At 42.9% G+C, this 14930-nt stretch overlaps 2 protein-coding genes across 2 annotated transcripts in view; one reads left to right on the top strand and one right to left on the bottom strand.

Annotated features, from left to right (window-relative positions):
* The window catches only part of LOC136468563 (uncharacterized), a 269843-nt gene that overhangs the window by 232822 nt on the left and 22091 nt on the right, over positions 1-14930 (bottom strand). The gene's annotated exons all lie outside the window — the stretch shown is intronic.
* On the top strand, positions 7111-11265 carry LOC136475723 (tyrosine-sulfated glycopeptide receptor 1-like). The gene has a single exon (XM_066473315.1). The coding sequence runs from the start codon at positions 7698-7700 to the stop codon at positions 10884-10886; it is 3189 nt and encodes a 1062-aa protein (XP_066329412.1). The 5' UTR covers positions 7111-7697; the 3' UTR covers positions 10887-11265.

Below are 14930 nucleotides of genomic sequence, written 5' to 3'. Positions count from 1 at the left end.
GTTAGGTCACCTCTGACCGGACGTGTCCGGTCCGAGAAAAACCTCTTTGTGTAGCTTCTGTACTCGACCGGACTCTACGAGTTGGTGCGTCCGGTCATTTGAGCAGCGCGTCAGGTCATGACTTAACGTTTCACGCGACTGAGAGATGACCGTTGAGATCTAATGCGCGGGATTCAAAGGGGCGACACGTGGCAGGCATCAGCGGATCGGATGCTAATGACCGGATGCTAGGGTGCGTTCAGTTAGTGAGTCCGGTCGTGTCTGCGAGCTCTCAACAGCTTTTTGAGCCAAGGGGGCTCTATAAATAGGTGTTGGCCGGCTTGGGGCTCACTCTCTTGACACTTTGACATTCTTGACATCCTTGTGAGCCTAAGCAAACACCTCTCACTCATCTCCATCATTGATTTATCATCATAGCGAGATTGTGAGTGATTCCTAGTGCATTTGCTTGAGTGATTGCATCTAGTAGCACATGGGGATCGTTGTGGCTGCAGATTTCTTGATACTCTTGGTGGTAGCCGCCATCTAGACGGCTTGGAGCAACAGATGAGCATTGACACGAGTTGGTGATTGTTCGTGGCCATCTCCCGGTGATTTGTGAGGGGTCTTGTGCCTTTCCCGGCGGAGCGCCGAAAGGTAACTCTAGTAGATTGTTCATGTCATTGAGTTACCTCACTTGTGGATAGATTCTTGCGGTGTCCATTTGTTGGATAAGGTTTGTGAAACACCTATTAGCCATTGAACCACCAAGTGTTGGTCCACACAACGCGGACTAGCGTGCCGGTAAACACGTGAACCTCGAGAGAAAAATCGTGTGTCATCTTGTGATTGGCTTTCTCCCTGTGATTGATTGGAATTCATATTGATTGGTACACCTTGAGCACATCCCCTTGCTGTTTGTACGTCCTTTGCTGTTTCTCCGTGTTGAAATGGGTTTTTTGGGATGTTGCAACAGATGATTTTCGAATGTTGCAATAAGATTTTTAGGTTGTTCGCAATAGATTATTTTCGAATGTTTCCATTTCCATGTTTCATGGTTGATTTTTGCAATATTGCGGTACTACTATTTGAGATATTGCAGTACATAATTTTTTGATGTTGCATCACATAATTTTCGATGTTGCAGCGCATATTTTTCGATATTGCAGTATATGCTTTTTTGATGTCGCACTACATATTTTTACGATGTTGTTCGATATTGCAGCACATAATTTTTTATGTTGCAGTATATATTTTTTTGATGTTGCAGTATATGTTTTTCGATGTTACACTACATAATTTTACGATGTTGCACTATATAGTTTTTTCATATGTTTGCGATGTTGCACTTGAAGTGTTTTCGTGCTCTTGGAACAGGGGTCGCGGTGGGGGAACAAGGTGTGTTGAGACCGGGACAGGGACACGGTGGGGAACGGGATGCCGTGTGGAATGGGGACAGGGGCACGGTGGCGAACGGGGATAGGGTCGTAGTGGGGAACTAAGTCTGGAGCACGGCGGGGAACGAGACGCGGTGGGGAACAGGACGCCGTGGGAGACAAGGGCGCTACCTGGGACCTGCGTCTTGACGCTAGGTATGCCGTTACGTAAGCAGGGAGGTCAAATCTGAACCCACACACATTTGCAGATTAAGGACGTCGACAGTCGTGAGCGGCCACCTTTCCATTTTTGGCCCATTTTCAGCGTTGTGACTTTGAACCGAGACGGAAAAGGGGAATGTTTTCATTTTTCTCGGGGAAGAGCGAAGAGGGAGGGAAGCACGATCCCGACACGGTCTGACGCCTCGTCATATTCAGCTGCCGCGTCGCCGCCGGGTACGTTTGGTTCATAGCCTTGACAGTGTGCAGCCAAGATAAAAAAGCATATTAATAACTAGTTGTTATACGATATACTCTCTTAATCCAAAAAAAAAATACAACTACGCGGTGCGTACTACTAAAAGTAGTTCACGTTTAACCAAATTTCTAGTGAATACTATTCATACTTATGCCTTCAAATTAATTTATTATGAAAAAACATTTCGTAATTAATCTAATGATATTTATTTTATATTATAAATATTGATACTTTTTTTATCCATAATTGGTTAAAATCAAGATACTAAAACGTGATACTGTGTTAGAATTATATTTTTTCCTAAACGGAGGGAGTAAGAATCACTTATTGATGTGTTTTTTATATGATATCTATATCTATATCTATACATATACTATATATATACCTAATAATAAAGAGGCAAAATTTCCGGCCATTTTTTTCGTCCATCCATTTTTCTCGTCGACCTCCCCATAACTACCGGTAGTCGAGAGTTTCGCTTCTGTCCGGACTTATATATATAACCCATGTTTATACGAGTTAAAATAGTCCGCGTATATATAGACCGATATGGGGTCTGATTCTAAGACGATATGGAGTTCGATTATAAAATTATTAGGTTCCATTGTAGACACGTCTATCTATATATACCTATAATATATATAATCTATGGCTCTATATCTATCTATCTATATCTATCGCCTCGACCCGCTCTATGCAATCCATGTCCATGTCGTACATCTCCGCCGATCCGCCCTAGCGAAAGCACGTATGGAGTATGGACTCAGGTCGCTGTTTTATGGGTTATTTTAGCGAAGTCGGCGTTTGGAGTCCTATAATAACGAAGCGCATAATTACAATTTTCTCAAACCATAAACGCAGGGAAGAAATATGGGAAATATCCATCTAAAACGGAGGGTAAATACCACCGCCCCTGTGGTAGATACCCGCACTGGACAACGTATACTATTTTGGGCAACGACGCATGCTAGTACTGATCAAACAATTGCACATGCTAGTAATATAAGAGTAACTGACATCCTACATCGTGACGTCCTTTTTTTGTCACATAGCAAGTGGTCCATCCCCAGCAGGCACGTCATTGTACTTCAGAGTTTTTGGACAAATAGAATTACATGTTTTTGGCTAATTGATTAAAGGAGCAATTCGAATTCCAAACACCACACCATGCTTGACCAAATTTTGGCAATTTTTGTAAGTATGACATGTGGTGTCCATATGTCATTGTTTTTCTCTTTAAAGGGAATATGGTCGTGTGGGATCTTGTTTTGTAAATAAATCGTAAGAAATATTATATGGTGAAAATAGACTACAAATCGGATATATGGTCAAAAAATATTAGCATTTGAAGCTTGATTATCTAAAAATTACCAACTCCATGAATGCAATCAACCTTTTCAGCAGTGATTCTGAACCAAGGTCACGAGATGGAAAACGAGACGCATGTCCCCACCTGCATGCTGTGTCTGGCTTTGCTTTGCTTTTTTTTTTTTTAGTTTTTGGCGGCTTGTGGCTATATATGCATGTGCTACTCCTTCTCTCTAAATAAATCAATTTCTATAATTATTTTAAGTTATTTTTTTATAAAAATTACCAAATTTATAGGAAACAATACAAAGATTTCTGACATCAAATTAATATCATTAGATACACTATGATATATATTTTCATATTTTGTTCATTTGGTGTCGCAAATATTTTATATTTTATATTAGTTTGGTCAGATTTGAAAATGTTTGCCTTAAGACTACTTTAAAAATTGATTTATTTAGGAGTACTACGTAGCTAACTGTCTTTTTTTTATAGAAAAATCCTACTCCTAGCTAGTCGGCTTGTGCATATGCAGTACTACAGTAGTATTCCTACGTGGTACTAGGCAAAGGCAACAGCATGCAGCCTGTTCGTTTCGTCGTAAACGATCGTAGATTATTTACTGCTGACTGGTTTGGTGTGAGAGAAAAATATAATTCTAGCTTATAATCCATGATCGTCTACGAGCAAACGATCAGGCTGATGGAAGATGTTTGGACATTTTTTTTTGGATCCTGAAAAAGTACACCAGTGCTTGCATCACATGCACAGCAAAGTCTGCCATTCACTTCCTCAATAAAAAGTCTGCCATTCACATCGTCGTGCCTGCTTTACTGCCATTCTATGGACATCGGGACTGCACATGTACAGCGACTTCTATTCAAGACAACTCTACATGGTATCCGTCCGATCATCAAAGTCATTACACGTGTCGAACATCCAACGCGATGGATAGATACCACACCCCCGTGGGTAGTTACCATCCGTTTTAGAAAATCCACTCTCGAAGAAATATATAAGTCCGCAAGTTGTGCCTCGCCCGTTTTTGTTTCCTTTTTTTTCTCTCCTTTTTCGCTGTTTCCGTTTCCTTTTTTTCACCTTTTTGTTCTTTTTCTCCACGTTAGTAATTCTTTTCTGTTTGGTTTTATGTTCCTTTTTTGATCAATTTTCTGATAGCTTTCCGTTGTAACATCTTCTATTTTTCCATGAATATTAAAAAAAAGAAACATAATATTATGGATCATTGAACTCGACCTTTTTTTTTCTATTTTTCCATGAATATTAAAAATAAATAAGAAATATAATATTATGGATCTTTGAACTCGACCTTTTTCTTAAGAAAAAGAAAGATTCCCACCACTAAGATGTTAATGCAAGTTTGTTGATTAGGAACAAAATTTGTTTTAGAGCATCTCTAACAGATTAACCAAAAAGACTAACCAAATTTACTGATTTAGCTACTGTCTAAAATATATTTGACAAAAAAAATACTAGGGGTACTCCAACAGACTCTAAAAAATAAAGAGGCTGGATGGCTAATGAGATATGCTATCCAAAAGTAAAGAGCCAATAAGGTGGGATGGAGAGCTAATAAATTTGGAGAGTCATTTGCAGAATCTGTTGGAGACATTTTTCTTTAATAATAGTCAAATTTATCTTTAGAAAACGATTTGGCTAATCTCTTGAAGATGCTCTTATTATAACAAGTTTAGCTTTTAGTCTAACCGATCAAACTGTGAGCTAAAATTTTGACCATTATTGTCGGTCCGGTCTAAATAAAATTCTCTAAACTGTACACATATGTACCACTGTAATCCTTGATGAGAGTTTATAGCTTTCAAAATTTATAGAAATGGTAAAACATAAATAGATATGTACCATTTCAATCGTTGTTTTTTATGAATATTTATAGATTTTTCTCCCGTTGCAACGCACGGGCATATTTGCTAGTAATGCATATAGCACAAAAAAAACAGTATAAATGTGATGAGAATTCAATGCGCTGTTATCGAAATTCCTTTTTAACCCTGAACAAACAACTAATATCCTGCGTCTTATACATGTATTAATATTTGTTAATACTGTATGAAGTGTATATAGTACAATTTGTATATAGAACCAAGGAATTCATGCGAATACATTTTAGTACCCAAAGCTAAGCTACGGTTAACCATGGATATTTGATGGTCCTTGAAAAATTTGGCTTCCGCGTCTAGCTACAATACAAACAACTTCGGCCCGGACCCAGGCTAGGAAATCGTGGGCCTTGATTTGGCTGGCCTCTGCCTTTTCATTTCAAAAGGCTAGGCCTATTGGCTGCATGGTTTTCAAAAGTTTGTTGTTACCCAGATTTTAATGCTAACATCTCCTTAACCATATATCTGATTTGCAAGTTGTTTTTCACCATTTTATTTCTCGTACCGTGATCCTAACGACAGAACAAGATCCCACGTGCCATGTTTAATATTTTTTTCGCGAACAGGTTTTGTTTTCCATGCACGTGTGCCATGTTTTATAGTGAAGAAAAAGATAATAACATGTGAATCCTACGGGTCGTATTCACACAGGTCTAGCAAAATTTGGCAGGACAACTATCCAAACTCTTTGCAGCTCTACATTTTGGTATTGTCCGAAATTTTGTTCTGTCGCAAGCCAAGCATTTAATTTATATTTATAGACTATTTTATCACTAGTCAAATTTGGCCATGACCAAGATTTGGCTCAACCATGCACCTCCACGTTTGTTCTGGGTGGGTCCCGTCTCCATCCAGTCGTGCAGTGCAGTGCAATGCAATGAGCGCGCTGACCGACCGCGTGGAGTTGGAGTGGGAAGACCGCGTCCTCCACGCGCATGCCGTTGCCGACTTGCCGTGGCTTCTGCTGCATGACTGCATCCTGCCGTGCTTCCACTGCATCTCCATGTCTGGCTGCAGGAAACAGAGAGTCCGAGCCGACACGCCAGCCACTCGCTCCTCCTCAGCTGCTATGCTCCCAGCAGGTTCCTCTGCGATTGGCTCTGACTCCTGATAGCCGGATTATGTAACATAGATAGATACGTCTGCGAAAAATAAACAACTAGAGTGTGAATGGAAGGAGCAGACAATCATAAGACCCAAAGTGTTTTTCTAAGAAAAAGACACAGAAAGGGACGCATTGCTAGCTCTGCTCAGCTCAGCAGGCTCTCTAAGCCTCGACAGTGTTTAGTGCCATCCACTGGCTGGTCTGCAGTCGACACCCCGAGAAAATAGCAGCCACCCGTGACCGTGATGACTGATGATAGACAATCATACAACGACGGGACGACCACTATGAAATGTGCAACTGCACCCACTAACCAAGCAAAGCAATCAATCATCATCAGCATGAACATGATCAAGATGCCCAGAAAGAAAAACACGAGATCTTTAGAATCACTACCTGAATAATTTTGATAGGCTGTGTTCATTCATGCACTCCACTCTCGGGGGGCTGCTTCAAATCTCAGCCTGCCTGCCTGCCATCGTGCACACGACGTTGTCCAGTTTACTTCGAGGAGCGCATCTGGATTCCGGTCAGCAGCCAACAAGAGCAGCCGGGGTTAGGGGCCAGTGTACCTGTGGATCAGGGGCCATCGGAAACAGCCGCGAGCGTGCACATCACTGCATCAGCAGCAAGGATAACAGAAAGTAAACGCCTCGGGGCCGAGGCCGCCAATCAGACGAAGAGTAGGGCTCCAGGTCGCCCTCAGCCACCACCATCATCAACCTCTCGTCCTCTCCGCCTTTCTTATTTCTCCCAGTCTCCACTTGCGACAAATGCTATTCTCCAAAGTCCAAACCATGTTGATACCCTGATCACATCGCACGATGATTGATCTAAATTATTGCACGCGTGCCCCAGAGCCCGGAGTGATGCTCTCCGTGTACTGTTTAAAATTGAATCTTGAAGTTCTTCAGTTTCTTTGGGAACGTGTAACTTTTCCTGTTAACAAAAACATGTATAAAAATAGAAACATTCATCAAGTAGTGATTCCAGTTTTCTTTTTACTTTTTCATTCAGTACTAACAGCTGAGGTTAAGACAACAAGTTGGTCAGCTGAAGCTGGTAGTGGTAGCACAAGTGATGCCATATCCTGATCTCAGATAGAAAGGCAGGCTGTACATCCGGTCAAATTTGTCACAAGAAGTTATGTCTGATCAGGTAAATCTCGGCAGCCTGTAATAATAATTCAGCCAGGATTGTTTAATGATGACTCGGAGAAGGCAAATATTTTATATGGCCAAGAAGCTTGTTCAGATGGATCAGGTAGCCACCAATGAAACGTCAAAGTGTGAACAAGCAAGCTGCTTCGTCTGGTGTATAAAATAGAACCATAATGAGCATTTTGTTCTAGCATCTAATCCTTGACTCCATTTTTCTTTGGGTGGCCACGGCTATCAAGGGAAAAGCAAGAACCAAGAGCCTCCTCCTTGTACTTCTACCTTATGCTCTTCCCTGTTTAGACCATTGGTAGTTTGTCTTAAACAGGGCATAGCTTAAACATCTGGTTCCCATGCTAGTTTCAATAGGAAGCCATGCAGCCACTCCACTTCTCATACAAGAGGAACCGAAACAGATTTCACATACCTTCCATTGGCCTTACCCTTGTGCTGCTCATCTCCTTGGCGCCTTGCACCAGTTCGTCCTGCATGGAGCTGGAGAGGACATCCCTCCTCCAGTTCCTCTCAGAGCTCTCGCAGGATGCCGGTCTCACCAAGCTTTGGCAAGGTACTGAGTGCTGCAAATGGGAAGGAATCACCTGCAACCAAAATGGGACAGTCAGTGCTGTCTCGCTCCCTTACAGGGGCCTTGAGGGGCATATCTCGCAGTCCCTTGGGAACCTCACTGACCTGCAGTACCTAAACTTGTCCTACAACTCACTGTCCGGTGGCCTTCCGCTCGGATTGGTGTCATCCAGCAGCATCATCGTCATCGACGTAAGCTTCAACCAGCTCAGTGGAGACCTGATTGAGCTGCCAGCTTCAACCCCGGGCCAGCCTCTACAGGTACTTAACATCTCGAGCAACTTGTTTAAAGGGCAGTTTACATCCACAACATGGAAGGGGATGCAGAATCTGATTGCACTGAATGCCAGCAATAACAGCTTAACTGGGCAGATTCCAAGTCATTTCTGTAACATAGCACCATCCTTTGCTGTGCTTGAACTCAGTTACAACAAATTCAGTGGCAGTATCCCCCCAGGGCTTGGTAATTGCTCCATGATCAGAGTACTCAAGGCTGGCCACAACAACCTCAATGGGACTCTCCCCCATGAACTTTTCAATGCTACCTCGTTGGAATATCTCTCTTTTTCCAGCAACTGTTTACATGGAATACTTGATGTTACACATATAGCCAAACTCTCCAATCTGGTTATCCTTGATCTTGGAGAAAACAATTTCAGCGGCAAGATACCTGATTCCATAGGTCAACTCAAGAGATTGCAGGAACTTCGTCTGGACTATAACAGCATGTATGGGGAGCTGCCATCAACCCTGAGCAACTGCACAGATCTCATAACTATAGACCTTAAGAGCAACAGTTTCAGTGGTGAACTCTCCAAGGTTAATTTCAACAATATACCCAATCTACAAACCATAGATCTTATGCTGAATAACTTCAGTGGCACAATTCCAGAAAGCATATACTCCTGTAGAAACCTGACTGCACTACGGCTATCTTCGAATAAGTTCCATGGACAATTATCAGAAGGACTAGGCAATCTGAAGTCCCTCTCGTTCCTGTCGCTTACAAACAACAGTCTTTCAAATATAGCAAATGCACTTCAGATACTAAGGAGCTCCAAGAACCTGACCACACTTCTTTTTGGGATCAATTTCTTCAACGAAACCATACCAGATGACGCCGAAATTTATGGTTTTGAGAATCTTCAGGTTTTGGACATCGGAAGTTGCCTCCTATCGGGGGAAATACCTCTTTGGATATCAAAGTTAGTAAATTTGGAAATGTTGTTTTTAAATGGCAATCAACTCAGTGGACCTATACCAACCTGGATCGACACACTGGACTACCTTTTCTATTTAGACATATCAAACAACAACCTCACAGGGGAAATTCCGAAAGAATTAATGAATATGGCAATGCTAACTTCAGAGAAGACTGCAGCTCATTTGGACGCAAGCGTTTTTTATCTGCCAGTTTATGATGGTCCATCACGTCAATACCGCATACCAATTGCTTTTCCCAAATTTCTAAATCTAAGCAGAAACAAATTCACAGGTCTGATTCCCCCAGAGATTGGTCAGTTGAAAGCCCTCCTTTCACTTGATATCAGCTCCAACAACTTAACTGGACCGATCCCCCCATCTATCTGCAATCTCACAAACCTGCTGGTGCTAGATTTATCCAACAATAATCTCACAGGTAAAATCCCAGTTGCATTGGAGAATCTGCACTTCCTTTCCACATTCAACATTTCTAACAATGACCTGGAAGGGCCTATTCCAACTGGTGGCCAATTCAGTACATTTCAGAATTCCAGCTTTTTAGGGAATCCGAAGTTGTGTGGCTCTATGCTCGGTCATCGATGTGATTCAGCTGATGTACCTCAGGTATCCACAAAAGGAAGAAATAAGAAGGCCAATGTTGCAATTGCAATTGGCGTGTTCTTTGCAGCAATTGCCATTCTTTTGTTGCTGTGGCGTGTCCTTGTCTCAATCAAGGCTAACAATCTAACAGCCCAAAGTAGAAGGGAGGATAATGGAGATTTTGAAACATTTTCATTCAACTCCAGCTCAGAGCACGAACTGATCATGATGACACGAGGAAAGGGAGAAGAAAGCAAGCTCACATTCTCTGACATTGTAAAAGCTACAGATAACTTCAACAAAGAAAACATCATTGGGTGTGGTGGCTATGGTCTAGTCTACAAGGCTGAGCTACCTGATGGCTGCAAGCTCGCCATCAAGAAGCTCAATGGTGAAATGTGCTTGATGGAAAGGGAGTTCACTGCAGAGGTTGAAGCACTGTCCATGGCTAAGCATGACCATCTTGTGCCACTGTGGGGATACTGCATCCAGGGAAACTCAAGGTTCCTCATATACTCCTACATGGAGAATGGCAGCCTGGACGATTGGCTTCACAACAGGGATGACGATGCCAGCACATTTCTTGACTGGCCAACAAGGCTCAGGATTGCGCAAGGAGCAAGCCGTGGCCTTTCTTATATCCATAATGACTGCAAACCTCACATTGTGCACCGTGACATCAAATGCAGCAACATCCTACTCGACAAAGAATTAAAAGCTTATGTTGCAGATTTTGGACTGTCAAGGTTGATCCTTCCCAACAAAACCCACGTCACGACAGAGTTGGTTGGCACTCTAGGTTACATCCCCCCTGAGTATGCACATGGATGGGTGGCTACTCTGAGAGGTGATATATACAGCTTTGGAGTTGTCCTTCTTGAGCTGCTCACAGGGTTGCGACCGGTTCCAGTCCAGACAACATCAAAAGAACTTGTCCCATGGGTGCTGGAGATGAGCTCTCAGGGAAAGGAAGTTGATGTCCTGGATCCAACACTCTGTGGCACAGGGCATGAAGAGCAAATGCTTAAGGTGCTTGAGGTTGCTTGCAAATGTGTGAACTATAACCCTAGCATGAGGCCACATATCATGGAAGTAGTTACATGCCTGGAAAGCATCAATGTTGGCCTGCAGACACAAAAGTCAGTCAAGACAATACAGTTAGCCAGTCATACGTGAGAATATTGTAATTTCATGCATAGAGTACATGTATCTTTAACAAGAGGTACTAGTTTTGAGTTCTACTAGTGTTATAGTGTCTTGTACAGTTTTTTGCACATACTGAGACCTGTGTACTTCTTTGAGTAAAGAATCCATCTGGACCATACCCCATCCCCTTCTTTTTCTTGAGGTGATATGTAACATGTACGCTGTTTAGTTTTCTCAAGCACTGTGAAGAAAGAAGTAAACCAAAAAAAAAATGTCAAGCTCATTGAGTACCTTACTAACCCAAGTACTGACAGTAATGCTCTTTAGTGCTGTTACTCAGATCATGGGTTCCGATTCACAGAATTCACAAACCACAGGAGCTTAAGAGTAGGATATGGAATGACTAAAAGCAAACAATTTGTGGTTGGTTCAGAATGAGAGTATTACTCGATGCCTGGTCGTCAATTGGGATAAAACTACCACCTGCTGAACAGAGTGTAGAACAGTGTAGGACCACAAGCTAACATGACGATGCATTCCAACATCCAAAGTACTGAGTACAAACCATGCAACTATGCAAGAGAATACATGGTGAAGAATCTAATCCATTGCAGCGCACAGTATCGTCCAAGGAACCCCACCTCGGTGACGGAATCCAATCCAACAGTGTCATTTCATCGAACAGCCTGCACGCTGCTTCCGGGACGGCGGCACCTTGATCCGCTCCCAAAGGATCAATGCCCTTATGACCAAGACCGGCATTGCGTCGAGCAGCCCGAGGGCATCGACGAAGGCGCGAGGAAGATGAACTCGGGATCCCAGGTCACGGCGCGCGGATGGTGGTGGTGGTTGGAGAGGGAGAAGCTACTGCAGAATTCACTTGTGGTGCTTGCCGCCCGCCCGGCGATCAGAGAATGGGACCGAGGTCGCGGGCGAAGGGCGATGGCACAGTGGCTAGCAGCGTTTGGTCTATTCAAAGTTGCACGAGGTGTGTGGCAGTGGGATTGCCGGCGGTGGCCGATGGCGGCACGACCACGGCAACCGCCATGCCGCCGAACAAGAGATTTATGAGTAATAACAAACAAACAAAAAAACCACTCTTTCTTTCTTTCTTAGTCCCAGCCAATCGAACCGTGACCTAGCTCCCAGTCTCAGGTCAGCATCCCATCTAAACATCCTCGCTTAACAGAAAAAGTGAACCGAAACACTACCTGCCAGCGTAACGAAACGGGAGTGTGCGCTTCTGTCCGCGCCACCATCCCCGTGCGCACCCTCTCCGCCGGCCCCTGGCACGCCCTCTCCCCAGTTTGAGAAGCATGCAAGGCAGCAGAAGGCGAGGAGGAGACATCAAGGCGAGACAGCACAAGGCGAGGAGGAAGATGCAACACCAGATCTATTTTTGAAACATACAGATATAACACTTGCAACATACGTCTGAAGACAGATGAAACGTTTGAAACATGCGTCTGAAACACTTAAAAAACACATAAAACACTTGGAAAACCATTATAACAATACGCAACATCCAGATTAAAAAAGTTGCAACATATATGTGAAACATATGCAACATTCAGATAAACATATTTGCAACATATGTCTGAAAAAACAGATGAAACATTGGGAGCAAACGTTTGCAACATAAGTGTGCAACCATTGCAACATATGCAATATCTCGATCTATTTTTGCAACATCTATATAAAACCTTAGCAGCATACCTCTGAAACAACTGAAACACTTGAAACATCGCTTGCAACATGCGCTTTTAGCGCAATGTCACCTTCCTGCTTGGACGAATGGAGCTCGTCATTCTGGAGCTCGATGCCACAGAGTACGTGGAGGTCACCAGTGTGGAGCTCGTTGGTGGCACAGACCTCGACAGTGGCTGTGGCAGGTGGATGGAGCGCGACCGCGACACTAGGCGCAAGTCTGGGCGGGGCAGCACCAGAGGAGTCCGTCTCGCGAGCCACGAGCGGGGTCGGCGAACGTCCACGAGCAGGGGCGGCGCGGGCAGGGGCGGCGTCTGCGAGTGGCGCAGGCAGAGTCTGTCCCGCGCGAGCGGGGATGCGCATCGCAGAGCGAGCGGGCAACGCTGGTGGGGTACACGGATGAGTGGATGAGGATGAGCCGCATCCGGATGGGAATAGGAGTCACAGGACGGACGCCCGTAACATATCATTATCGTTTTGCAAAAGCCCCTACTATTAATTGCAATCCGATTTTTTTTTGCATTTAATCACCATTTTTTATACTTCTATTTTTAACCGCGACCTTACATTTTACTTATAATAATACCCTATATTCATCAAATGTTAACATGATTGCTCCAATGCTAGTTAATGTATTGTTTGGCTGCATTTATCTGGATTCGGATAGAAACTTAACTAATTTCTACTTTAATTCGCGTACTCGGATACGTATGCATTGAAATAAATAGGGCGGTTTTGGCGCGGCTCAGCGCCAGTTTGTGGCATTTTGTCTCCAGCTTCGTGTGATCTTGTTTGGTGTGGCTCCGCTTTGGTGCTGAAGCTAAACGTGTCTTTAACATGGAAAGAGGCGCTCCCTTTACTCCCCAGCCAAAAAATATACAAGTCTCACCTTATTTTTGGAGGAGTCTATGTCTATCATACTTAAATTTTACTTTATCTCTAAAAAATAGTATCAACATTTATGTCTTTAAATAGATTTATTACGAAGAAACATTATAAATTTAATTTACCATCGCACATTATAAAATCATAAAATTATTATTGTTTTATATATTTAGTCAGACTTTTTAAGTTAATTGATTTCTCGAAAAACATGATTTATATTTTTTATGGGACAGAGGGAGTACATAGTTTCTGTTATACAGTCAAAGTATTCTATGCAATGCAAAAATTTAAATAAATAAAGGTATCTCAATAATAATAATATAATGAACTGTCGTTACCAAAGCAGCCGTTTCCTTAGCACGAAAGAGTTGGATTATATCCAATAAATAAAAGACACCAGTGTCTGCCTCAACCGAATGAAATAGCTGGAAGCCGCTGCCTGCAGAACAGCAGTGTGGATGCGTGCCCCCAACGACTATACAGTTGTTGACCCGATTTTTCTTTCCCTCTGTAATAATAGATAAACAGGGGAGGGGAGAATAAAACAGGAGCTGCTTATTGTCTCCCCTCTTCTTCATCCTGGCATTCTTTCCTCATCAGGCCACTGAGCCATTGTCCTGGCTTCACAGGAAGGCTGCAACCTGTTCCGGTCATGTCAACATCAAAAGAGCGAGTTTCATAAATAAATAAATAAAACATCAAAAGAGCGCGACGAGGGAAAGCGGATTGAGCCCTGGATTCAGCACACTCTGCAGGAAGAGTAAAGAGTCTTGAATGTTGCTTGAAGGTGAATGGACCATGAACCTTGGTGCCGGCTACCATGGAAGAAGCCTCATGCCTGTAAGCATTGATGCTGGCCTGCAGAAGCAAAATTCAGTCAAGAAACAATGTGGTTAGCCAGCAAACATGGTAATGTGTTTATGTGCGTAGAGTAAATGTGTTTTCCCTAGACGAACTACTCCCAAGATCCGAGTAATATTGTACTATAACAATGTGATATTGTAGTTTACATGCGTAGAGTTGTTTGGAGTTTGACTAATGTTATAGTACACATAATAAGCAAATTGCCAGCCATAGTTGCCTCTAAAAAATTGTCATCAGACAATTTACTGCTCATAGAAAAGGGTGCATCATCCTATCCTACAAAAACAAAAAGTGAATCAAGCAGTGAATTCAGATTTTGTCAGTAATAACGGTAAGACGCAGGTTCGTTAAGTGAAAGTCTGAGGCTGGTAAGAGAAGTGATGTCAGATCGGGTAGATCACGGTGGGCTGTAAGAAATTCAACAAGCATTCTAGGCTGACCAGAAAAAAACAAATATTTTGCATGGTCAGGAAGCATGGGCAGCTGGGCTTCTTGATGGATCATTGCATCAGATACCAATGAAATGTCAAAGTTGAATAAATGAGCTGTTGCCCCGTTCGGCTTACCTTAAATCCGACTTGTTCGGCTTCTTTTTCAGTCGGAACAGTGTTTTTCTCT

The sequence above is a fragment of the Miscanthus floridulus genome, chromosome 8 (assembly GCF_019320115.1).
Source record: "Miscanthus floridulus cultivar M001 chromosome 8, ASM1932011v1, whole genome shotgun sequence".
NCBI classification, from domain to species: domain Eukaryota; kingdom Viridiplantae; phylum Streptophyta; class Magnoliopsida; order Poales; family Poaceae; genus Miscanthus; species Miscanthus floridulus.
The sequence above is the reverse complement of the archived record's forward strand: the minus strand, read 5'-3'. Positions and strand labels throughout refer to the sequence as shown.